Source organism: Nerophis ophidion, linkage group LG11, assembly GCF_033978795.1.
Source record: "Nerophis ophidion isolate RoL-2023_Sa linkage group LG11, RoL_Noph_v1.0, whole genome shotgun sequence".
In the NCBI taxonomy this organism is placed as follows: Eukaryota; Metazoa; Chordata; class Actinopteri; order Syngnathiformes; family Syngnathidae; genus Nerophis; species Nerophis ophidion.
In genome coordinates this window covers 51,273,013-51,300,539 of record NC_084621.1, presented here as the reverse complement: position 1 = coordinate 51,300,539, position 27,527 = coordinate 51,273,013, and the positions used below count along the sequence as shown (strand labels likewise).

The window sequence follows — 27,527 nt, the reverse complement described above, 5'->3', positions numbered from 1 at the left end:
GCTTGCCTATTGTAGATTTACTCTTCCCAGACTGGTGCAGGTCTACAGTTATTTTCCTGGTGTCCTTTGACAGCTCTTTGGTCTTGGCCATAGTGGAGTTTGGAGTCTGACTGTTTGAGGCTGTTGGCAGGTGTCTTTTATACAGATAACGAGTTCAAACAAGTGCCATTAAATACAGGTAACAAGTGGAGGACAGAAGAGCTTTTTAAAGAAGAAGTTACAGGTCCGTGAGAGCCAGTGATATTCCTTGTTTGAAGTGACCAAATACTTATTTTCCACCATAATTTACAAATAAATTCTTTAAAATTCCTACAATGTGAATTCCTGGATTTTTTTTTCACATTCTGTCTCTCACAGTTGAAGTGTACCTATGATGAAAATTACAGATCTCTGTCATCATTTAAATGGGAAAACTTGCACAATCGGTGGCTGACTAAATACTTTTTTGCCCCACTGTATGTGTCCCAACTATACTTTTAAATAATTTTAATTTAAAAAAAATCACTCACTTCACTTGAAATTCTCACATGGGTTTTCACTCATTCCTGTTACACATTTCCCCCACAGAAACAGAAATGTAAAACTTGTAACTTGCAAGAAACAGCTTTTACTGTAGGTAAACATAAAAACATGGATTTTCTGTTAATTCAAGTGCATTATGTCAACTTTTTTCACTTAGTGCCACCTCAGAAACTACTAATGACCAACAATAACATACAGTAGCGCGGTAGGCCTAACTATATTAAACAAGTACATTTTATATGTTTGGCCACTGTAACATTAACAGTAACACAGTGTTTGAATACAAGAAAATAAAACACTGTACTTTAATCAAGTGATTATTTGGCGTAGCACGAGATGAAGCCTGGGTACCACTAGTGCAGGGCTCTTCATCATGAAGAGGACCGCAGTTTCAAGAGCCCAAAGGCTCAACAGCCGTACATCGAAATGGGGATGTTTGGTCAGAAAGTGCCGCTGCAGGATATATTTCTTTGAGACTGTGTTTACTTAACTACAAAGTAAACAAATCGGCTTTCATACTGCACTGTCAATAAATTCATTATTCTGCTGTACAGAAAAAACAGAAGGTCCAGAAGTTTTGTTGAGGATTGATGCTCTTTCTTTTTAATCATTACCCTTCCTCAGTTTTATTTATTTACACTTTTTCATTCTTTCATGTTTGTAAGACTGAAAATATAAACATAAAATAAAGATAACAAAAGTATTACCGTATTTTAATACAATAAGGCGCACTTAAATTATTATTTTTTTCTTAAAACTTGACAGTGCGCCTTATAACCCAGTGCGCCTATTGTACAGAATAATTCTGGTTTTGCTTACCGACCTTCAAGCAATTTTATTTAGTACATGGTGAAATCATAAGTGTGACCAGTAGATGGCAGTCAAACATAAGAGATATGTGTAGACTGTAATATAATGGCAATATGACTCAAGTAAACAACACCATTTTATATGTTCAATTGAAAATACAGAACATTACACATGGCGCTCAAAAATCTATCAAAATGTTTTAGTACAACTTTGGTAGACTATGAAGCCGCACCGCTTGATGTGCTTCAACATACGAGTATTATTATATTGTGTGTACAAGGTAAGACATTATATGGCGTTTTGTTTCGCAATATTGTACCTTTTGGCACCTGCTGACTTGTATTTGGGATTGGCATGAATCCCTAAAAATTGCGCATAACGAATGTGGCTCATCACAATTAAACCTAAAGTGTAGCGTTATCGCTCTCTACTGGTCAAATTTGGTGCTGCATGTATTAAATGAGCTTTGTTCGCCAGATTTATTCTCTGACAAATAACAACATGACCACAAATACAGAATATATCACGATTTGGTTGATGTTCGGTGGGCCAAATGAAAAGCTTTGGCGGGCCGGGTGTGGCCCGCGGGCCACCAGTTGGAAAGATATGCATTAGTGCTACGCTTTTCACAGTTGGAGAAGCAATGATGTACATAACGGAATTTCCCTCTACTCCTCGGAACAGTTGGAATTCTACAGCGGAACTTTATTTGAGACCCTGATGAGTATAACCTGACTCTCGCCAGATCTTTGTAGATCGCTGAGCTCCACACAAGGATCTGGGACTTATCAATAGGAGATATATTTCAGAAGGCGGGGCCTTGTAAAAAAAAAATCATTGTATGTGACTGGATAAACCACTTTTCCGTTATCTTGAATGACGTTCTACTTCAATTACTCACATCGAAATCAACCTGTGACGCTGATGAGAGCGTCGCTGGAAAATCCAAAACAGAACAGCCGACAAATTGGATAATGACAGAGCGAAAAGTTAGACAACTTTTACTGAAACAATGCAACAATCTCAGTGGACGATCGATGTTTTTTGTGCAAAGAAAATATGCTGCGTGCCGCCATTGTTGTTTGAATCAAACAGTCGCTTTGGCGCTATGTCACATCCATGAAATACCGCCCGGCGATCCTGATTGGTTCATTATTTTTTGCTATCTTGAAGGAGTTTGCATTACCCTCGAGCTCTGATCCTTGTGTGGAGCTCAGTGAGTCAGGTTATGATAAGTAGGGATGGGAATCGAAAATCGGTTCTTGTTTATAACAAGTTCCCACTGTATCAATTCCTTAGAATCGCTTGTTGCCATTTATTCAGATGGTTCTGTTATTGATCTAAAGGTGGGGATGACATCGCGGAGCGTCGTCAGATCTAAAAATGGCGGCGCTCAAGCACAAAAAACTACATTTAGAGACTACATCACCAAAAAAGATTCCCGGGCGCGGCCACCGCTGCTCCCCACTGCTCCCCTCACCTCCCAGGGGGTGAACAAGGGTCAAATGCAGAGGACAAATTTCACCACACCTAGTGTGTGTGTGACAATCATTGGTACTTCAACTTTATATTTTGCAAGAAAAGATTGCAACAGCGCTACTTGTAATAACTATGTAAAAATGATAAGACTGCTTGTTCATCAAGAGGACATGCGAGCAATATGCTGAAATGTTTAAACACACAGCATGCAACGATTAGAAATTAAATTTTGTGTTTTAAATGCTCCTCTTTAATCCTAGCAGCACGTCATCTGAATACAAGAAAATCTGCCGTGTGCTCGGACTGCAGCAGTGCAATGATGAGCATAAAAAGAAACAATTTTTAGTACATAAAAAAAATCAGGCAAACTACAGCATAAATAAAGCAGGAAGTGTGAACCGGACTTAAACAAGTTGAAACACTTATTTGGGTGTTACCATTTAGTGGTCAATTGTACGGAATATGTACTGAACTGTACAATCCGCTAATAAAAGTTTCAATCAATGGTAACATACCTGCTCATGTGGGAATGAATCAGCTGTCAGGTATACAGAGCAAGCAACCACTAAAACAGAAGAAAATATGGAGATTAAGCACAGAAAAGGAGAAGTGAAGAACATAGTTAAGATAGAACACAATTAAAAAGTGACAATATAATTGGAATAAGGAAACAAAAAGTAAGGGGTATTACAAAGTCCAGAGGAGAATAGGTGTAATCAGGAGGCAATAGAAATAGGAAGGAAGAAGACATTATTACTAAAATGAGATTAGGACATACATATCTAATTAGTCAGGAAAAGCCTTATCCCTGCAGCTATAGCCGCCCTAAACAGCAGGCCTGGCCGACCCGTCTGATAAAGCCTGTAAATGTGTTGGTCATGTATGATGTCTTTTTGTTATTTTTGTTTTGTGTTGTGCAATGTCTATATGTTTAAATGTACGACAGTGAAAATGAATTTACTCCTCGGGGACCAATAAATCTAAATCTAATCTAAATCTTTATTGAAACTGATAGAGAAACATAATACAAGCTGTGTGACTGTGAAAGGGAAATACTGGGAAATAAGTTAGCTAGTGTGTGAATGTGAGTGTGAATGTTGTCTGTCTGTGTTAGCGACTTGTCCAGGGTGTACGCCGCCTTCCGCCCGATTGTTGCTGAGTTAGGCACCAGCCACCCCCAAAAGGAATAAGCAGTAGGAAATGGATGGATGGAAGTTTGCAAAGAGAAGGTTAGGTTGGTAAAGGAATATATTTTTGGATTTCACTCATGTAGGATACACAGCATTATATACATATTTTTTAAAAGACTGGGTTGAATGAAAGAACACAGACTAGGGTTCCATCTCGGTCCACACTCCATATCATAAGCTTGCCTGCCAACCGCCGTTAAAGAAGAAGAAAAAAAAAAGAAGAGTATTTGCCGAGCACCGTTTTGTCCTACTAATTTCGGCGGTCCTTGAACTCACCGCAGTTTGTTGACGTGTAAAAGTTTCCCCGACGCTGCAACAGAAAGACGCGTTTTAGGTCGCTCCTTCTTTGTCTCATTTCGTCCACTAACATTTTATGCTGTGCGCGAAGTGCACAAAGGTGAGCTTTGTTGGTGTTATTGACTTGCTGGAATGCTAATCAGGCATATTTGGTCGCTGCATGACCGCAGGCTGATCGATGCTAACATGCTACTTAGGCTAGCTGTATGTCAGGGGTCACCAACGCAGTGCCCGCGGGCACCAGGTAGCCCGTAAGGACCAGATGAGTAGCCCGCTGGCCTGTTCTAAAAATAGCTCAAATAGCAGCACTTACCAGTGAGCTGCCTCTATTTTTTTAAAATTTTATTTATTTACTAGCAAGCTGGTCTCGCTTTGCTCGACATTTTTAATTCTAAGAGAGACAAAAATCAAATAGAAATAGAAAATCCAAGAAAATATTTTAAAGACTTGGTCTTCACTTGTTTGAATAAATGTGTTTATTTTTTTTTACTTTGCTTCTTATAACTTTCAGAAAGACAATTTTAGAGAAAATAATACAACCTCAAACATGATTTTAGGATTTTTAAAAACATATACCTTTTTACCTTTTAAATTCCTTCCTCTTCTTTCCTGACAATTTAAATCAATGTTCAAGTACATTTATTTTTTTTATTGTAAAGAATAATAGATACATTTTAATTTAATTCTTCATTTTAGCTTCTGTTTTTTCGACAAAGAATAATTGTGAAATATTTCTTCAAACTTATTATGATTAAAATTCCCCAAAAATCTTCTGGCAAATCTTGAAAATCTTTAGAATCAAATTTAAATCTTAATTTAAAGTCTTTTGAATTTCTTTTAAAATATTGGTTCTGGAAAATCTAGAATAAAAAAAATGATTTGTCTTTGTTAGAAATATAGCTCGGTCCAATTTGTTATATATTCTAACAAAATGCAGATTGGATTTTAACATATTTAAAACATGTAATCAAAATACTAAAATTAATATTAATCAGGAAAAATTACTAATGATGTTCCATAAAGTATTTTTTGAATTATTTCAAGCTAGTTTTTCTCTTCTTTTTTTGGTTGAATTTTGAATTTTAAAGAATCGAAATTGAAGATAAACTTTGTTTCAAAATTTCATTTAAATTTTTTTCCTGTTTTCTCCTCTTTTAAACCGTTCAATTAAGTGTTTTTTTCATCTTCTATTCTCTACAAAAAACCTCCCGTAAAAGGAAAAAAATGTAAGGGAGTACTCACTTATCTTATCCAGACTGTAGCCTCCACTTAAAACAAAAGTGAAGCTACATGAGCACACAATTCCCTCAATCCTGCCTTACACTCACAGTGTGCCGGGGTGACATTGGATAGGTTGTCCGTGATTACCCAGGGTGTCAAACTTGGGTAGGATCATTTCTGAGAGTCCATTACTGTCGGGTGGCTTGATGACACAATGTCCACTGGGTTTACACATTAAAACGTCACAAACAAAGCCGCCATAGCTATATTGACTCCTATATTTTTGTAAGTCTTTCAAAGTGTATAATGGGCTGGGTTGAACAATTAGTTAGTTCACAAACTCCGGGGGAAGATGTCGCGCATGCACTCTGCCACTCAGACTTGTCGATCTTGTACGGATCCTTGCACTTAATGACGAAGGCACTTATCTAATGACTCACATTATTCCTTCTTCATATCACAGCCGGTGCAATGTCATTTTCCACTGAATAGTTCGGAAATATTCTGTGTAGCTCTGTCTTCTTTTTTAGGAAAAAAATCGAAATCCCTCTATTGCATCATTATGCTTCGTTAGTAGGTATATTTGAGCTCATTTAATTTCCTTTACTAATGTCCTGTGTGTATTTAATTGATATTTGCATGTGTCATGACACATTGTCTGTATGTAATTTTGGCTGCATTTCTGATGTTTTTGTGCCGTTACCCAGCTTTTAATAAATCCATTAGAAGAAGACAGCCTGGCATTTCCTTTAACTTGGACACACACATCCATTCCTTTGGCCATTCTAAGCCAGTCATTTCCAGGGGTTATTTCACCCTATGAGAGCCTCTGTTTTCCTATGTTTTCCAATGTAAGAATGTGTAAAATAAATGTTAAATTTCTGTCAATAAAGATTTGTGTCAGCCTGCGACACATAGTCATTTTTATACTAGGCTAATATAGACAGTTACATCATGTGTTGCCTTCATCAAAAGACTTATTCAAGGCTTTAAAAAAATGTTTCGGCTCCAGACATTTTTTTGTGTGTGTTTTAAACAGACTTAGACAAACTTTATTGAGCCAAAAGGGAAATTGTTCCACACAGTAGTTCAGTTTCAAATGATGGAAAGGGTAAGGATGGAAAGGATAATGTACCATAGTAGCATTATAAAATATAACATATATGTAATATTTACATATAATATATATATATTTATATAGTATATAATATATGCTGATATATTATATTTTCATTTAATTTATACAATATATACTGTAACAACTCCCAATTACCATGTACAATATTACAGTATATGTAACAGCTGCAGCAAGAAAATAAAATAAAAAATCAATATGGCTCCTTCGACATTTTGGGTTGCCGACCCCTGCGCTAGACGACTGTCACCGAGCAGCGACTTAAATTTGTGGTCAAAAGTTTGCATTTTTGGTCGGTAAAAATAGTAGTGAAAGAAAATTTGCATGCTTTCCTGTGACCAGATTTTCCCTCAGTCATAAAATTTTAATATAGTGTAAAAGTCCATTCATGTCAGCAATTAACTTCAAATGTGATTGATTAATCAAATCATGAATAATCACAGTTTCTTACTCACTTGCGTCATTTAAATTACTTTTAAAAAGACCCTAATATCACAATATACAAAGGCAACATCATTGTCAGAATGAATTACAAATGTTTGATATTTTATTTTAAATGCATGTCATTTATTAGCTCAAAACAGTTTTAGTTAATCACATGAGTTCATTTATTTTGACAGCCATAGTAAATACCATCCATCCATCCATCCATTTTCTACCGCTTATTCCCTTTTGGGGTCGCGGGGGGTGCTGGCGCCTATCTCAGCTACATTCGGGCGGAAGGCGGGGTACACCCTGGACAAGTCTCCACCTCATCGCAGGGCCAACACAGATAGACAGACAACATTCACGCTCACATTCACACACTAGGGCCAATTTAGTGTTGCCAATCAACCTATCCCCAGGTGCATGTCTTTGGAAGTGGGAGGAAGCCGGAGTACCCGGAGGGAACCCACGCATTCACGGGGAGAACATGCAAACTCCACACAGAAAGGTCCCGAGCCTGGATTTGAACCCAGGACTGCAGAGCCTTCGTATTGTGAGGCAGACGCACTAACCCCTCTGCCACCGTGAAGCCTAGTAAATACCAATCTTGGGAAAAAACATTTTTTGTGGATTTTCTAATAGTGATTTTAATATCAAGTTAATTTACCTCAATTACAAACAATAATACCCCATGAGGACTGCACACATTCCATTATGAGGTACATTTTGGCCTGATTATGTTCAGTGAGTTCCTCAGGCCAAAATCTTTTTCATCCTTGTCCAAAATGGTGAAATTTGATCCCTTACGTTTCTCTACAAAACCTAATGTCGGAGCTATTACACCCAAATAATGTAAAAAAAAAAAAAAAAAAGACTAGATATTACATTTCTGTGTCAAGTTTGTCTTGACAGACACATACACCGCAGCCCTTCTGAAAGTAAAGCATGTGCATGTTGCTTCTGCACATGTCTGCAGTGGTATGCACTTGCCACTCCAACACGTAGTTGCAACCACTTACTTGTGGTTCTATATGTTTGAAGCATCCTCAGGAAGGATATTGTTGCTCTTATGTTTTCAGCTGCCAAGAACAGGTAACATCTGTTTGAGGTGATAGTTTATTTACAGATGTGATCAATCATCAGCGGGAAGGTAAGCATAGATTTTTTAAAATTTATTTTGATAAACTGTTAGATGCAGTCACCCAATTATCTAAACTAAATATGTTTTGCAAGGATTACTATTACAATACATACATACTTGTAATAATGTACTACATACGTATACTGTGGGTAATAACCCATATTTTAATATTATTTATAGTTTGTCTATTTAAGTTAATTCAGAATGGAGTTTCACGTTAACACACAACCATGCACATATTCAAAGTGTTACTTTTCTCTTGAAATATAGGTTGTGCTCAAGTTTTTACTGTACACGTGGCCAATGATGGCAACAACAAGTCCTGCTGTGAGAGAGTACGTATTCACAAGGTAAGAATGAAATCATAATGTTGCTTTAATAACACTTAATGTACCAGTATCGTCATTAATAGGAATGTTCAGCACCTCCGTGCACTTTTCTATTCACTGGCTCGTTTTAATGCATTTTAAGCATCACCACATTTAAAGTTGTTAGATAACAATTTTGTATTGTTGAAGTTGCGTTATGTATCTTATCTATCCATCCGTCCATTTTGTACCGCTTGTCTTGTATCCATTTAAAAAAGTGTTCATATGAATGTGTTGAGGAATAAAATAAACTTGAAAACGATCAACCTACAGCTCACATCCTATGTATGCCATTAGTGTGTTAGAGCTCCGTATGCCTCTATGCACTCCCTATGAAGTCTGGGCATGGCCTGGTGATCAGACAGACAGACAGACAGACAGACAGACAGACAGACAGACAGATAGATAGACGGATAGAACTTTATTGATTCCTTCAGGAGAGTTCCCTCAGGAAAATTAAAATTCCAGCAGCAGTGTACAGAATTGAGATCGAATTTAAAAAGTAAATAATGGGGTTATAAATGGAAACAAAATAGAAAAATATTACAGTAAGAGTATAAATAAAAAGCTATAATGGGAATAAAAAATATAACAATAAAATAAGAATATAACAAGAGAAACTAAACAATAGTGACCATGTTATGAAAAAGTATTGCACTGTTACTGTTTTGCATCCCCTGTCATCCGAGTACCCCCAGCCACCCGCCCCAGAGAGGAGGTGTACAGACTAATGTCATGTGGGACAAAGGAGTTTTTGAGTCTATTAGTCCTGCATTTGGGATGAAGCAGTCTAGCACTGAACAGGCTCCTCTGGCTACTGATAATGCAGAGGGTGACTGGCATCATCCAGGATGCTCACTAGTTTTTCCACAGTCCTCTTCTCTGTCACCGTCCCCAGTGAGTCCAGTTTTACTATGATCGTAGAACTGGCCTGACTGATCAGTTTCTCCAGTCTGGAGCTGTCCTTCTTAGATATATGTTGTAGAACACAGACTGGTAGTACATCCACAAGAGTTTCTTTTTTAGCCTACTCAGGAGGTACAGTCTGCTCCGTCCTGTACAAGTAGTCTGTGTTAACAGTCCAGTCCAGTTTATTGTCCACATGGACAAAAACATGCAGTCGTGTTTAGCTAGTTACTTTTGTAAGGGTCAACCTCCTCCTTATAGTGGTTAGAGTGTCCGCCCTGAGATCGGTAGGTCGTGAGTTCAAACCCATTGCCTCTCTGCTTGGAACTAAGCATCTAGACTTGGAATTGGGGGTTAAATCACCAAAAATAATTCCCGGGCGCGGCCACCGCTGCTGCTAACTGCTCCCCTCACCTCCCAGGATTGTGAACAAGGGGATGGGTCAAATGCAGATGACAAATTTCACCACACCTAGTGTGTGTGTGTGTGTGAGACAATCATTGGTTCTTTAACTTTACTGTAACATTTATACTTGCACAAAAGAGCAGCAGCAGGATTTTTTAGTTGTGTACTTGAGCATCTACTACTTTTTTTTTTTTTTTATTACATTACAAAACTAGTTGTCCATTTGTTTGTAAAAAAAAAAAAGATTTTTACAAGGGCAAATATGTAATAATATGAGGAGGTTTAACGCTCTGATCCGTATATATACTGTACATGTTTTTGGAAAAAAGATTGTTGAGCCAAAATCCTGGTAAATAGAATATTTTTTATAACCATGTTTTCAATAGAAGTGACACAACTGTTCCAAAAAAAAAAAACATATTTCTTAGCTACCATCCATTCATCCGTCTTCTTCCGCTTATCCGAGGTCGGGTCGCGGGGGAAGCAGCCTAAGCAGGGAAGCCCAAACTTTCCTCTCCCTAGCCACTTCATCCAGCTCTTCCTGGGAGATCTCGAGTCGTTTCCAGGCCAGCCGGGAGACATAATCTTCCCAACGTGTCCTGGGTCTTCCCTGTGGACTCCTACCGGTTGGACGTGCCCTAAACACCTCCCTAGGGAGGCGTTCGGGTGGCATCCTGACCAGATGCCCGAACCACCTCATCTGGCTCCTCTCGATGTGGAGGAGCAGCGGCTTTATTATGAGCTCCTCCCAGATGGCAGAGCTTCTCACCCTATCTCTAAGGGAGAGACCCGCCTCCCAGCGGAGGAAACTCATTTTGGCCGCTTGTACCCAAGATGTTGTACTTTTGGTCATAAACCAAAGCTCATGACCATAGGTGAGGATGGGAACGTAGATCGACCAGTAAATTGAGAGCTTTGCCTTCCGGCTCAGCTCCTTCTTCACCACAACGGATCCATACAGCGTACGCATTACTGAATACGCCGCACCGATCCACTCTTCCCTCACCCGTGAACGATACTCCGAGGTACTTGAACTCCTCCACTTGGGGCAGGGTCTCCTCCCCAAGCCAGAGATGGCACTCCAACCTTTCCCGGACGAGAGCTATTGCTTAGCTACATTGATCAATATTATCTTTAAACTGCAGCAGTCAAAGACTCAGAGTTGACATATTTTAACAGATTAATCCCAAACATATCCCATTAATCATGCATACTGTAAATGCAGATTAATCACGGAATTGATTTTGACCGTGCATGCTACTTTACCTTAGCCGTGTATGGTTACCTGAAAGGCGACGTTGGTTGTCACACGGTCAGTGATCAGGCCACAGCAAACTGGTGTGCTCGCTAGCAAAATTAGCTTCAAAATTCTTCAGAACAAACTGTTCCCAAGTTTTGACCAAATTAATGACTTGTATTAAAGTAAAACTTGAACGTTTTTCCTGCATGACATTCTGAAAATAAAATAGCATTTGTGTGAAAATACTGAATGCTTTTTAAAGTTAATTTAAATAATGCAGGCAGGTAATTTACTGCAGTTATAAAACATGTAAAAGTTTGATTCATCTGATTAAAAAAAAAAACAAAAAAAATATTCAAAACCAGCATTGTGACTTGTCCGTTGTTTGCTAACTTGCCTGACATTTGAGCAATACGAGCACTTTTCGCAGTCACTAGTGTGTGTGAGAAACAGGAAAAAACGCTTTGACTCGCTTCGGGAAAATTCACTTTCTCTCTCAACCTACAAAAGTATTTTTTCCGTTTATAAAATACGACATACGGTTTCACAGTTCCAACCATCCTACACCACCATACATTTAGGGCTGCAGCTTTTGCTTAGTTTGTACAATTAAACAAGTAATTGGATAAAACACACCCTATAGCCTTAATGCGTTGAAAAAAAAAAAAATTCTCTGCTCGCCATAGCCTTCATTCTTTTTTTCTAATAATTGCACATCATCAAAATTGAAAATGCATTTTTAAGATGTGTGCATTAATACAATATTTTTTGTAAAAAAAAAAAAACTCTTTACTGTTCACAGCCACACAGATCACGCCACCGCTCTCATGTGCGCTCTATTGCAACGGCAGTGTGAAGTCAATGTCCCTGTATATAAAGTTCCTGGCACTGCACACTCATTAACGTTATTAATGAGTGTAGCAAATTAATCGAAGCAACATAATGTAAATCAAACCTTTTTTGTAATCAAATCAATCGATTAATTGTTGCAGCCAGGGATGGATACTGTTCACATTTCAACCAATTCAGTACTAACTCTTGATACTTGGGAATCAATACCGGTACCAATTATGGTACTTTTGTGTATGTTAATAAACATTAATAGTGTGATAGTAAATAATGTATTGTATCATTTAAGAATGAGCAGTTTATAATTGTGCTCTCCAGTTGTTTGTTTTCTTATCCCATTTGAATCTCACTTGCACTGCAATTGCACTTTCAAGACATTAAATGATAGTACTTGGGCTGTCACAGAGCCGGTTTCAAAGTTGGAATCAAACATGGCGCCCTGTAGAGTGTGGCCAGGAATCTTAAAGATTTGTTAAAAGCCCCACACGTGACTACAGGGCATACTTGCCAACCTTGAGACCTCCGATTGCGGGAGGTGGGGGGCGGGGCGTGGTTGGGGGCGCGGTTAAGAGGGGTGGAGTATATTTACATTCACCAAGTCAAGTATTTCATACATATACATACATACATACATACATACATACATACATATATATATATATATATATATATATATATATACACACATATATAAATAAAAGAAATACTTGAATTTCAGTGTTCATTTATTTACACATTTACACACACATAACACTCATCTACTCATTGTTGAGTTAAGGGCGGAATTGTCCATCTTTGTTTTTCTAACCATATGCATGTACAGAAGATGGCAGTATTGTCTTGTGTAAGAGTGTCAAACATTACCATGAATTGATTAACGTGGACCCCGAACTTAAACAAGTTGAAAAACTTATTGGGGTGTTACCATTTAGTGGTCAATTGTACGGAATATGTACTGAACTGTGCAATCTACTAATAAAAGTTTCAATCAATTAATCAATCAATGCTGTTTACGGCAGGCGAACTGCTTTATTGTAGATGAAAACAGACTGCTGTTGTTGTGTGTTCTTGCCGCGCTGGGAGAACGTTAATGAAACTGCCTAACAATAAACACATAAGAAACCAAGAACTCGCCCTCCATCATTCTACAGTTATAACATCATTGGGCAGACATGCTGTGGGAAAGCAGACGTGAAAACAGGCGCCGGCCCGCATGGAGCTGGACGGGGCGTGGCCTCCAGCTCCGCCTAAATTTCGGGAGATTTGTCCTGGGAGGTTTTCGGGAGAGTCGCTGAATTTCGGAAGCCTCCCGGAAAATCCGGGAGGGTTGGCAAGTATGCTACAGGGCGCCAGGTTTGTTTACAATTTCGAAACCAGTTAACCATACTCTCTCTATTCACGGCTCTGGGTGTCAATGGTATGTTGTCCAACTAGTAAGTAGCTTTTTCCATGTGGCTGAATGTGTTATGTTACGGCCTGTCATTACAGGAAAACACAATGCGCAAAATTACGCCTCTTTCTTTCTGGCTATTTTTTACAACGGAGCTACTGCAACGTCACACGCTGTTATATTTTAATGTTTCATTAATGCTTTGTGTAAAAAAGAGAAACTTCCATAATAGGAAAATAGAACAATAATATAAAAATGACCCTGGTGTAGATACAAAAAATAGAGAGTATTATCGCCACAATTTCAGTCACATTCATCTCGCAACCAAATTCCACGAGTCCCTTTTTATAAAAAATTTAAAAAGGAGGTATTTCACTCAAAACTATATTTGCAGAATAATGAAAAGTAAACTTTACAACTGGCAGTATTGTGAATGTATGTATTTGAAAGTGGTAAAAAAAAAGATTGGTCATTTAAAAAAATTAACTTTTTAATAATTTTGCCTATCATTCACAATTATTATAAAAGAAATGATAACAAATCTTTTTTAATGCATTCTAACTCGTAAATATACTTAAATTAAAGTCAGCTTACAGCTGAGCCAATGAGAGGTCCTCTATTACGCCCATAAAATACAATAAAAAACATCCAAAAAGTAACAACAATGCTCCATTTACATTTTGTAACTTGAATATTAGTCAAGTATTAGTGATGTTATTATAAGCGCTAACACAGACTATTTGTAGCAGCGTCATGATCACGAGCTTGTGTGTAATGTTTACATCATCGAGTGGTAAGCTGTTTGTGCGCTTCCCTGCTCCCTGGAAGTTTATTCTGGATCATAAATCATGCCTTTCACACAGATAGAATAAGGCTGAGGACGTATTCCGACAAGTCAGTACACTTTGACAGCCAAATTAGACTTGGAAATTGCGGGAATGACACTAAAAGACGTTTGGTTCCACCCCTTTTCTTCGCAAGGATTATGAGTCATTCTTCAAATAATGGGAATACATGAACATCCGAGCAGTTGGGATCCTAATGACAGCAGACATTGTACAGTAAGTGATGTTTTATTATGTTAGTTGGCTCTCATAAAGTCTGCAGTGAGTAATAATCAGTGATGTTGTTCAAAACAAAACGAAGCAAATGTGACGCGTTTTTTAAATGAATGTGCCGCATATATTTAAAATGATCAAAATACATAAATATTAAATATGTGGCCATTTCCAAAAATCAATCAATGTTTATTTATATAGCCCCAAATCACAAATGTCTCAAAGGACTGCACAAATCATTACGACTACAACATCCTCGGAAGAACCCACAACTGCTCGGCAGTTCCCCTTTAAGGCTGCCGAGCAGATAGTTTGAATTTGTTTACAGACCTGTAGGGTTCAGAAATAAATACTGTAATCCTAAACAATGTTTGTTTCACATGTAATGTTTTATATTAAATTTTTATTGAAATAAAGATTTAAAAAAACAAAACATGATAACGGCAACAGCATTTGTTTGTTTACGGCTCGCACGAATGTAACTGCCGTAAAAGAAGTTGACAGGAAGTGACATAGTTTTGCGGATGAGTGGACCGATCGTGTCTTCCAGTACTGATCGTGTAGTGACACACCTTACAAAGTGTTTATACTGTAAGTATTGTGCTTATTACACACCAGCTGTGTGATTGTAACGGTCATCTGAGTTGCACGTTGGAGGGCTTGAAATCGCCATATAAAATTGATATTGCTAATGGTCGCCTGTTTAAGGAATTCCAAGGTAAATTAGAATCAAACTAGTGCATTTTGGAAAAGCGGAGCCTTACTTCACGTTTGAGTATACTAGCATACTAGCTCTTTTGGTGTTGAAAATCGCAACATTACTCCGAGGGAGTGTGGCTGAGTGAGCCCGTCCAGAGTGCTGCTTGATTGATTATTTCCTTGAGCCGCTGTTCAGTCTGCAACCGGATGTGACGAGTCTGCAGCCAGACAAGATGTCACATGCAGCAAAGGTATCGAAAAATGGCACCGTTGGATTTTACATGAAACGACACCTGGTAGTACAGACAGATTTTAGTTGGTGCGTATAAAAGTACCGAATTCGGTATCCATTCCTAGTTGCAGCCTGACATACCTTGCATGTGAATTGTTATGAAAACTCGAGGAATTGGATCCATTGAACTGTCTACTATTTTCTTATCTAAGTTTTCCTCCTTCTGCTTCTCTGTAGGCCAACTTCCACAGCTGCTGCAGACAACATGACTTTAACACCATCTGATTACAATTACGACTACACCTTGCTTCCTGATTGGGACTACCGGAAGTGCGATTACGAGCGCCACATTGCGTATTTTCTTCCTGTCATCTACTCCACGTTCTTCCTCCTCGGCCTTCTGGGGAACTTCCTCGTCATCTGGGTCACCGTTTGTGGATTGCGACTTCGCAACATGACAGACGTGTGCCTTGTAAACCTGGCCATGGCTGACCTCCTGTTGGTCAGCTCCCTGCCCTTTTTGGCCCACCAAGCCCGGGACCACTGGATATTTGGGGACGCTATGTGCAAAATAGTCCTTGGTATTTACCAGATTGTTTTTTACGCCGGTATTTTTTTCATCACGCTAATGAGCATCGACAGGTATTTGGCCATAGTACACGCTGTTTACGCCATGAGGACACGTACACGCTCTTTTGGCGTTATAGCAGCAGGTGTCACATGGCTAGCTGGGTTTTTGTCATCGTTTCCTGAGGTCCTCTACATAAAAAACCACAACCAGACCCTACAGCGGTCTGTCCTCTCGAAAAACTCTTTCTGCTTCCCTGTGTATCCAACCTTGGATGGCACTAAAACTCACTTCTGGAGTGTTTTTGGTCTTTTTAAAATGAATATTTTGGGTGTATTCGTCCCCATGGTCATCATGGCTTTCTGCTACACACAAATCATCAGGCGGCTGCTTTCCACTCAGTCCTCCAAGAGACAGGCCATTCATTTAATCCTTGTGGTTGTGGCTGTCTTCGTCTTCTGCTGGGTGCCTTACAACGTGGCATCCTTCTTCAAAGCACTGGAGCTACTGAAAGTTTACTCTGAGTGCGAAAGCAGCAAAGTCATTCGACGGGCTTTGGAAATCACAGAAGTGATGGCTTACTTTCACAGCTGCCTCAACCCTGTGCTCTATGTGTTTGTGGGGGAGAAGTTCAGGAAGACCTTGGTCAGGTTGATCCACAGAGCTCCATGCGCTCTGTGCAAACTGGTCAAGATTGTCATACCTCAGGAACACATCAGCAGGTCCATCATCTCCCAGACCACAAGCCTGGATGAGAGGAGCACTGCTGTGTAAAATAGGAAACAGTCACACGTGTCTTACTAGTTACCCAGCAGGCACAAGACATTGATACAACGTTGGTTATACATACATGTCCTTTAAAACTGACTTTGAAACAACGTTGCAAAATAGTTGGATTTGTAAACTGAGACAATGTTGGTGTCTAACATTGGATCCACGTTGTTGGTGGGGTAAATTACTACATTTCAACGGTCAAATCAACGTCACAACCTGACATTGAATAAGCGTTGTCATAAAGCATGCTGTTTCAGTGTTGTATTTGTGTTGTAAAATGTTGGTAGGAAAATGACCAAAAAGCAATGGTCAAATGAACAGTAGAACCCAACATTAATTAAACATAGTCAAAAAGCGTGTTGTTCCAACGTTAGGTTTGAATTGCTCAACGTGTAATTCAACTAGTTCTCAACATTGTTTTAATGCATTGTGCCTGCTGGGTAGGTGTAAGCACCATCATCCTAATGACAGGTGGTGACCAAATTGGTGAACTTTTTCAACTTAAACGGTTAATGTCGGATTTTTTTTCTACTTGTGGTCTACATAACATGTAATGGTGCATAGATTTTGTTTTACAGACCTTTTTTCATGTCACTTTGTAGCTCCCTTTCCAAACAGTTTGCTTTGAGAGACATACGGTAGTTATTAGATGCAAGAGAACCTCTCTTTACCGAGACTCCTCATGTTTAGTGAGCCTTCGCCCCCTTGTGTTGTAGGTTTTTTTGCTCTTGTTTTTATTGTGCACTATGGACAGTAGCTACAGTATCTGAGTGACCTTCACCAGAACACAACATTCCAGATGACACAGCGAGATCAGCGTCTCAACATGGTTTGTTGACAGCACAAAGGAAGGAGGCGAACAAAAGTGAGGAAGGATGTGCAGGTCTGAAGCTGTACACGATGGCTAAGGTTAAACTTCTACTGGCTCTAACTTTCTATTGCTAGATCCTGCATGTGTATATTGACAATAAAATGCTTTTTTATTCTATTTCATGTAAAAAACTCCAATGCACGGCTGCTTTGAATTGTAAACAATTAAAGGCTCAAGGCTATAAGGTAGGGGTATGGGAAAAAATCGATTTGAATACGTTGTGCGATTCAGAATCAATTCTCATTTAAAAAAAAATAACCAATTTTTTTTTTTCTTTTATCAATCCAACAAACCACTACACAGCAATACAATAACAATGCAATCCAATTCCAAAACCAAACCTGACCCAGCAACACTCAGAACTGCAATAAACAGAGCAATTGAGAGGAGACACAAACACGACACAGAACAAACCAAAAGTAGTGAAACAAAAATGAATATTATCAACAACAGTATCAATATTATTTATAATTTCAGCATAGCAGTGATTAAAAATCCCTCATTTACATTATCATTAGACATTTATAAAAATAAAAAAAAAGAACCTGTGGCTTACACTTGCATCGCATCTCATAAGTTTGACAACACACTGTATCCAATGTTTTCACAAAGATAAAATAAGTCATATTTTTTGTTCGTTTAATAGTTAAAACAAATTTACATTATTGCAATCAGTTGATAAAACATTGTCCTTTACAATTATAAAAGCTTTTTTAAAACTAAATGTACTACTCTGCTAGCATGTCAGCAGACTAGGTTAGATCCTGCTGAAATCCTATGTATTGAATGAATAAAGAATCGTTTTGAATCAGAAAAATATCGTTTTTGAATTGAGAATCGCGTTGAATCGAAAAAAATCGATATATTATCGAATCGCGACCCCAAGAATCGATATTGAATCGAATCGTGGGACACCCAAAGATTCGCAGCCCTACTAGAAGGTCTACGCTACGAGCTACATCGCAAACATAACAGATTATATAATTTACTCTTGACAAACACAGTAGGCACTGATCCAATTAAAAGTAGGTTTTAGGTAAATCATTTTTACAGTAATGCTCTTGTCTTGCAGTAGAGGGCTAAGCTAGCTATACAACTACTTGAGCTAATATTGCCAACGTATCATTCACATATTTCTAACCTGCAGTTATTGCTTCATGTTTCCTTGTCTTCTCCGTTGCCATTCTCAATTGGCACCGACTCCTCCATTAATAGTGCTTTTTCGTAAAATCAATTTTTGTGGGTGAAGCATGAGGACTTTTCTTGCCACACTCTGAGTGACTTCTTCACAGTTGAAGGCACAATGCTGCGAAACAAAAAAGTTAGCCAGGCACTTCTTACTTCTTCAGATGAGACTGGAGTTTTGAATAATTCCCTGAGTTGGGTCAGTAGTGGCATTTTCATTCTTGGAATTGAATCTTGGCCACTGTCTAAACTACAGATGCGCGTGTATTAAAAAAAAAATGGTGGACGCAAGCATGGCAGTTTGGGTAGATTTATACGACATATGGATTATCTGCTGGTGATGTTCATTCCTAATGGACTGTTTGGAGGAAGTATGACGGGGGGCAGGATTGTTTTATAAATATCTCCGCAATGCGTCCACGCTTTGACTAAAAATATTTGAGACTTACGTAGATCCCAAATGCACAACAGCTGGTACCTATTGGTAAGAAAAGTTGGTTTTGTATGATAGGGACCCTTTAAATATGTCAAATATATTATATTTCAAAATAAAATGAATTCAGATGCAAAATAACACAGAGTGCAATTTGTTTTTTTAATCTACAAAACCAAAAACCGGTGAAGTTCGCACGTTGTGTAAATAAAAACTGAATACAATGATTTGCAAATATTTTGAGACGGGTCTGGACTACAGTCAGGCCAGTCTAGTACCCACACTGTTTTACTGCGAAGCCACACTGTTGTAACATGTGCAGAATGTGGCTTGGCAATGTCTTGCTGAAATAAGCAGGGGTGTCCATAAAAAAGATATTGCTTGGATGGCAATGTATGTTGCTCCAAAACCTGTATGTACCTTTTAGCATTATTGGTGCCTTCAGTGATGTGGAAGTTGCCCATGCCTTGGGCACTAATACACCCCCAATACCATCACAGATGTTGGCTTTTGAACTTTGCGCCTATAACAGTCCGGATGGTTCTTTTCCTCTTTGGTTCAGAGAACACAACGTTCAGAGGTTCCAAAAACAATTTGAAATGTGGACTTGTCAGACCACAGAACACTTTTCCATTTTGCATCAGTCTATCTTAGATGAGCTCAGGCCCACCGAAGCAGTCTGCGTTTCTGGGTGTTGTTGATAAATGGCTTTCGCTTTGCATAGTAGAGTTTTAACTTGCACTTACAGATGTAGCAACAAGCTGTAGTTAGTGACAGTGGTTTTCTAAAGTGTTCTTGAGCCAATGTGAGGATATCCTTGCCGCTTTCATGGAGTGATTTTTCCAGATTCTCTGAACCTTTTTATGATATTATGGACCGTAGATGGTAAAATACCCAAATTCCTTGCAATAATTAGTTGAGAAATGTTGTTCTTAAACGGTTGGAGAATTTGCTCACGTATTTGTTTACAAAGTGGTGACCCTCGCCCGATCCTTGTTTGTGAATGACTGAGCATTTCATGGAAGCTGCTTTTATACCCAATAATGGCACCCACCTGTTCCAAATTAGCCTGTTCACCTGTCAGATGTTCAAAATAAGTGTTTGATGAGCATTTCTCAACTTTCTCAGTCTTTTTTTGCCATTTGCGCCAGCTTTTTGAAAGACGTTGCAAGCATCAAATTCCAAATGAGCTAATATTTAAAAAAAATAAATAAATAAAAAAATAAAGTTCATCAGTTGTCTTTGCAGTCTATTCAATTAAATATAGGTTGAAAAGGATTTGCAAATCATTGTATTCTGTTTTTATTTACCATTCACAGAACGTGCTAACTTCACTGGTTTTGGCTTTTGTACGAACTCAATAATATTTTAACAACAGCTTCTCAATAAAGACTCCAGCTGATTTCCATTTCAGAACTGAATGCCGCTGAGATAAGCTGCAACACCCCCTGCGACCCTGAAATAGACACACGGTTAGAAATGGATGGACGTTTCTCTTCAAAAGCTCTGTAAAATTAAACAATCAGAAATGAAGTGCATTCAAAGCGCTTCACTTTTTCCACATTGTGTTATGTTACAGCCTTATTTAAAAATGGAATAAATTCATATATGTCTTCAAAATTCTACACACAATAACCCATAATAACAAGGTGAAAAGGTTTTTTAGAAAAAAATCTTGTAAATGTATTTAAAAAAATGTGTTCAATACTTTTTTGGATGCACCTTTGGCAGCAATTACAGCAGGGGTCTCAGACACACGGCCCGTTAAACATTTTTTTGCGTTCCCCACCTTAATATGAAACTTTAATGTTAGTGTGGCCCGCAAGTTTTATATGAATGGCGCTTGACAATGTTGTGTTATTTGGGTCCAAATTGGCTCTTTCAACGTTCTGGGTTGCCTACCCTTGCGTTAGTGGAAAAGCAGCAAACGAGTGAAAGCGACAGAGACGTTGCCATGGAGACGAGGGTTTTCTTACGTGCCTGGCTGCAGTCACACCGCGACACCTGTCCGTCAGTAATAACAGTCCCCAATAACCTGGACCAATTCAAACCGTTATTTGCTTTTTTTTATTGTTTAATTTGCATTGCCTCACACGATGAACACTACACATATTTCTATATGACACCAGGTAACACGCCGGGGGGCTTTACTTTATGTCTTTTATGGGGACCGCGTGGTGCAGTTGGGAGAGTGGCCGTGCCAGCAACCTGAGGGTTCCTGGTTCAATTCCCACCTTCTACCAACCTCGTCATGTCTTTTGTGACCTTGAGCAAGACACTTCACCCTTGCTCCTGATGGTTCGTGGTTAGGGCCTTGCATGGCAGCTCCCGCCATCAGTGTGTGAATGTGTGTGTGTATGGGTGAATGTGGAAATAGTGTCAAAGCACTTTGAGTATCTTGAACGTAGAAAAGCGCTATACAAGTATAACCCATTTAACCCTTTTTTATTATCAGTCGACCACCGTGTCGCTATAGGGAGGAAAAGCGGAACGACACATCCATCCATCCATCCATTTTCTACCGCTTATTCCCTTTTGGGGTTGCGGGGGGCGCTGGCGCCTTTCTCAGCTACAATCGGGCGGAAGGCGGGGTACACCCTGGACAAGTCGCCACCTCATCGCAGGGCCAACACAGATAGACAGACAACATTCACACTCACATTCACACACTAGGGCCAATTTAGTGTTGCCAATCAACCTATCCCCAGGTGCATGTCTTTGGAAGTGGGAGGAAGCCGGAGTACCCGGAGGGAACCCACGCATTCACGGGGAGAACATGCAAACTCCACACAGAAAGATCCCGAGCCTGGATTTGAACCCAGGACTGCAGGACCTTCGTATTGTGAGGCAGACGCACTAACCCCTCTACCACCGTGAAGACACATTGCGGAAATAAAATTATTCTCCGTGCGTCGGCTAAATACAACCCCAAACATGTCTTTTTCAAAGCCTACAGTGAAGAGAATTGTTAGTGCTGTGCAAGGACAATTCCAAGAAAAGTGGGAGATGCAATATGTTTTTGTGGAGCACAGGGACACTCCGACGTGTCTTATTTGCACAGAGAAAGTTGCGGTGCACAAGGATTACAATTTGAAACGTCATTATACAACTAGACATGCTGAGGAGTATGCAACATTTTTTTAAAGAAATATTTTCTTGCGGCCCAGCCTCACCCAGACTCTGCGTCCAGTGGCCCCCAGGTAAATTGAGTTTGAGACCCCTGAATTACAGCCTCAAGTCTTTTTGAATACGATACCACAAGCATGACACACCTGTCTTTAGGCAGTTTCGCCAATTCCTCTTTGCAGCATCTCTCAAGCTCACATCAGGCTGAGTAGGAAGTGTTGGTTTTCAACTAGGATGTATCTGTACATTGCTGCATTCATCTTTCCCTCCATCCTGACTAGTTTCCCAGTTCCTGCCGGTAAAAAAACATCCTCACAGCATGATGATGCCACCACCATGCTTCACTGTAGAGATGGTATTGGCCTGATGCCTGGTTTTATCCAAACATGATGCCTGGCAATCACACCAAAGAGTTCAATCTTTGTCTCATCAGAACAGAGAGTTTTATTCCTCATGCATGTTTGCAACTTTTTTTTACTAAGGAATGTCTTACATCTGGCTACTATACCATACAGGCCTGATTAATGGATTGTGAAGTGAAGTGATTTATATTTATATAGCGCTTTTTCTCTAGTGACTCAAAGCGCTTTACAGTGAAACCCAATATCTAAGTTATATTCAAACCAGTGTGGGTGGCACTGGGAGCAGGTGGGTAAAGTGTCTTGCCCAAGGACACAACGGCAGTGACTATGTTGGCAGAAGCGGGAATCGAACCTGCAACCCTCAAGTTGCTGGCACGGCCAGTCTACCACCCGAGCTAAACCGCTGCAGAAATGGTTGTCCTTTGAGAAGGTTCTCTTATCTCCACAGTGGAATGCTGTAGCTCTGACAGAGACCATCAGGTTCTTGGTCACCTCCCTGACTAGACTAAGATGATTGCAGCAAGGTACAGAGACATCCTGGGTGAAAACAAACGCTTACCATCCAGCCTTATTGAGTTTGAGAGGTGCTGCAAAGAGGAATGGGCAAAGAGTAATAGGAGAAACTTGTTATGTTCATACTGGGGAAGGAGACGGCACAGCAACGGAATGTCAAGTTCAACAGGTTTATTGAAGACTAGATGATTACATGGAGTGTGTATGCTACTATGTGTCTGCATGCACGACTATGTGTGAAATTACCATATGTAAATACTGCAGAGGTGGGTAGTAACGCGCTACATTTACTCAGTTACATTTACTTGAGTAACTTTTGGGATGAATTGTACTTCTAAGAGTAGTTTTTATGCAACATACTTTTACTTGAGTATATTTAGAGAGAAGAAACGCTATTTTTACTCCACTCCATTTATCTACATTCGGCTCGCTACTCACTACTTTTGTTTATCGATCTGTTAATGTTTGTTTTGGTTTATGACAGAGCTGCAACGTAGGATATGCATGCCCGCGTTTCACCAATCACATGCAGTCACTGGTGACGTTGGACCAATCAAACAGAGCCAGGCGGTCACATGACCCGACTTCAACTCGTTTAAAAACTTATTGGGGTGTTACCATTTAGTGGTCAATTGTACGGAATATGTACTGTACTGAGAAATCTACTAATAAAAGTTTCAATCAATCAATCAAGAGTGTAAAGGAAAAAAGACACTTTTTATTTCAACCATACTTCCCGTCAAAAGCCCAAAGACTAATCGCACACTTCCTGTCTTCACAATAAAAGCGCCGCTCCATCGCGCCTGCGCTAACAAAATAAGAGTCTCCCAAAGCCATCGCAAACAAGCTAGCAAGCTACGGAGTTTGCCGCCAATGTATTTCTTGTAAAGTGTATAAAAACGAATATGGAAGCTGGACAAATAAGATGCCAAAAACCAACGACTTTCATGTGGTATTAGACAGAAAAGAGGAACTTTTTTTCTCCTCCATTTGAAAACGTGGACGTTATCAGCAATACTGTTTGATTCCAATCAATGCAAGTCATCAGAATCAGGTAATACACCAACTTATATTCTTGTCTTCATGAAAGATAGGAATCTATATGTTAAACATGCATGTATATTCATTAAAACACCTTTAACATGTCAACAAAAACGGCAAAATAAATAAATATAAATTATATACTGTATATATAAATGTATGTGTATATACGTATATATATATATATATATATATATATATATATATATATATATATATATATATATATATATATATATATATATATATATATATATATATATATATATATATATATATATGATATGTGTGTGTATGTATATGTATATATGAGGTAGATTACCTCGACTTTGTCATTTATTAAGTAATTGATAAACGTTGAAAAACTTATTGGAGTGTTACCATTTAGTGGTCAATTGTACGGAATATGTACTGTACTGTACAATCTACTAATACAAGTTTCAATCAATCAATGCCTACTGAGCCTATGGTGCTGTTAAGTTATTGTGGCTCAATGTGCCTTAATTTTTTTTTATTTTAATGTACTATTATTAAATATATATTATTGTTTTAGTTGGTTGAGAGATATTCCGGGCTCTGAATTTGCTCATTGCTATTTTTGAGTTTTTGTGCATTATTTGTTGCCGTGATAATTAAACGAACAGGTTACTCATCAGTTACTCAGTACTTGAGTAGTTTTTTCACAACATACTTTTTACTTTTACTCAAGTAAATATTTGAGTGACTACTCCTTAATTTTACTTGAGTATTAAATCTCTAAAGTAACAGTACCCTTACTTGAGTACAATTTCTGGCTACTCTACCCACCTCTGAAATACCGTGAGGTTTGTTGAGGTGCGTGTTGGATGTCCAGCGTCCAAATCCAAAAGGGGGAAGAAGCCGGGGGAAGTCCAAGGTCCAAGCGGGGATCAAAGGCAGGAGGTAGGGTCCAAAAGTCCAAAACAGGGTCAAAGATTGGGAAGGCAAACCAGGTCCAGAAAGGAAACAGCAGTAGTGACACAAGCGCTGTGGGAAGAGCAGTAGACACAGGGATCAGGGGAACAAAAGGCACAAGGAAACAGGCAACGAGCGAGATCAGGTTGTCAGAGACGTGCAGCTTACGGGTAGTAGATATTACGTTCCGACGTCGATGAGTCTGCGTCGACCATTCTTATACTGCCATCCTTCATCAATGGCAGGTGTGTCAGGTGTTGATTGCCGCCGGCTGCGGCGGAGAGTGGGAGGAATCTGCCTGATGAATGCGGGGGCGAGTCTGGTGTTTTCCCAGCTGAACTTCTGCGAGCTCCCGCAGCAGAGGGAAGCACGGAGTGTGTGTGTGACACAACAGGAACTGCCCAAAGATAGGTGTGCAAAGCTTGTGGCATTGTATTCAAAAAGACTTCAGGATGTAATTGCTGCCAAAGGTGAATCAAAATTGAGCAAAGGCTGTAAATACTTGTGTGATGTTTTTGCTAAATTTAAAGAAAGAAAAATATTTTTCACATTGTCATTACAGGGCAGGGGTCGGGAACCTTATTGGCTGAGAGAGCCATGAAAGCCAAATACTTTAAAATGTATTTCCGTCACAGCCATATCATATTTTTTTTAACACTGAATACAACTAAATGTGTGCATTTTTTAAGTAAGACCAACATTTTTAGAGTAAAATAAATCTTTGGTTATTTTTAATAACATTGTTATTTCTTGAACAGGTGCGGTAGAAAAAAGGATGGACGGATTAAAATGCATGAGAATGTTTTATATTTTGAACGTTATTTTTAACATCGTGATTACCAGCGGAAGGAAGTATTCATTACTTATCGTGTTAAGCAATGTGTGCTAAGATTTATCTGAGAGCCAGATGCAGTCATGTAAAGAGCCACATCTGGCTCTAGAGCCATAGGTTCCCTACCCCTGTTATAGGGTATTGTCTGTAGAATTTTTAGGACAAAATGGATTTATTCCAATTTCGGAAAAAAGGCTGTAACATAACATTTGGAAAAAGTGAAGCATTGTGAATAGTTTCTGAATGTGCTATCAAGCAAGTCAGTTATAACTTTTACATAAAACTACATTTCTCTGTGACATTGTGCATGACTGAAATCCATATAAACAAATGCAAGAGCTTGATGCTAAATTGCATTGAAAACCCAAATACATGCACTAACAATTAGCTTTTGCAGTTTTACATATCTAACGCCTCCAAACTTGACAGTTAAATAGACAAAGAAGATGTACATAAACAACTGGTATTAATGAGCGCAAAACACTCACAGGCAAACACTTTCCGAAGTTCAACAAGCGAGAGGTCTGGAACATTTAACATCTTGATTAGGGGTGTCCTAATCCGATGATGACATCACTCCGATATCAGCAAACGTGTCTGATCATATTGGCTTGTGTGCCAAATGTCCGATTATAGCTTCAAAACAAGCCGTCCTGCAGCGTGTTTACTTGTGCAATGACAGCCAGTTTACATCTAAAAGTCCTCCAATTAGCACACAAGGTCGGTCTTTTCCTACTTTAGTGAAGTCATTTACAAAAGATAAACACGGTAGGCTACAGTCTACTAGCAGCTACACAACAGCTAAGCACCCAATAGCACACAAGCTAGACATAAGTGTCCTTACTTGAACTATATAGCAGCCTAAAACACCACATTTGTCAATATAAACAAGTGTCAAATATTTGCATATTACATAGAGTACATATAAAAAGTCAAGAGCGTATTATAAAGTATGAGGTAACTGTCAGATTGAGTTGGAGACGAACCCCAAGATGCAGAGAAGGCGGCAGGCATTTTGCAGGTAAACATGATTTAATTAAAGACTAAAACAAGAACAAACCAAAAGGGTACCAACAAAAGGCACGCACGAGGTGGATAACAAACTTGGCTAAGAACAAAAACACTTACTGTGACACAACGGAACTATGGCATGAGCAGAGTGAACAGAAGTAGACAAAATTACAAGCGACAAGACAGGTAGTGGTGACATCAACAGGACACAGCACGACACGACAAGAATCCAGCCAAGAGTTAAGGAACAAGCTGATCTAAATAGCACCTGGCTGATTGACACCAGGTGTGGCCCAATGCCAATCAGCCACAGCGGAGGGGGAAAAGCACTCAGGGATAACAGCAGGAAATAGACAAAATAAGAGCGCTTACAGGAAATAAGACAAACAGAGGAACAACTAAAACAGGGACAAGCCTGACAGTAACAAAGGTGCCTCCATCATTCAATTTACTGCGTCATGAGTTTAACTTCATTAATTATTGTGACCACTTGGTGTCGCAAAATCAACA

At 39.1% G+C, this 27,527-nt stretch overlaps 1 protein-coding gene and 1 long non-coding RNA gene across 4 annotated transcripts; one reads left to right on the top strand and one right to left on the bottom strand.

The window, feature by feature from the left end:
• Positions 1-1,895: 1,895 nt before the first annotated feature.
• On the bottom strand, positions 1,896-25,544 carry LOC133562227 (uncharacterized). 2 transcript variants are annotated; one of them, XR_009808861.1, is made up of 4 exons: positions 25,343-25,544; positions 25,049-25,246; positions 4,278-4,311; positions 1,896-3,376 (listed from the first exon to the last, which is right to left on the bottom strand). It is a non-coding gene; the product is annotated as an uncharacterized LOC133562227 (long non-coding RNA). The 2 variants fall into 2 exon arrangements; XR_009808862.1 differs by lacking the exon at positions 4,278-4,311 and having other exon boundaries at positions 25,343-25,540.
• On the top strand, positions 4,322-18,093 carry cabz01093075.1. 2 transcript variants are annotated; one of them, XM_061916211.1, is made up of 4 exons: positions 4,322-4,398; positions 8,160-8,230; positions 8,492-8,571; positions 15,606-18,093. In XM_061916211.1, the coding sequence occupies exons 3-4, from the start codon at positions 8,525-8,527 to the stop codon at positions 16,708-16,710; spliced, it is 1,152 nt and encodes a 383-aa protein (XP_061772195.1). In that variant the 5' UTR covers positions 4,322-4,398; positions 8,160-8,230; positions 8,492-8,524; the 3' UTR covers positions 16,711-18,093. The 2 variants fall into 2 exon arrangements, with proteins under 2 accessions (XP_061772195.1, XP_061772194.1); XM_061916210.1 differs by lacking the exon at positions 4,322-4,398 and having other exon boundaries at positions 7,931-8,230.
• Positions 25,545-27,527: the final 1,983 nt, after the last annotated feature.

Excerpts from the sequence above, each read along its gene's own strand:
- cabz01093075.1 (XM_061916211.1), top strand. The coding sequence starts at position 8,525 with ATGATGGCAACAACAAGTCCTGCTGTGAGAGAGTACGTATTCACAAG. Across the intron at positions 8,572-15,605 it reads AGAGAGTACGTATTCACAAG|GCCAACTTCCACAGCTGCTG; the intron begins GTAAGAATGAAA and ends GCTTCTCTGTAG.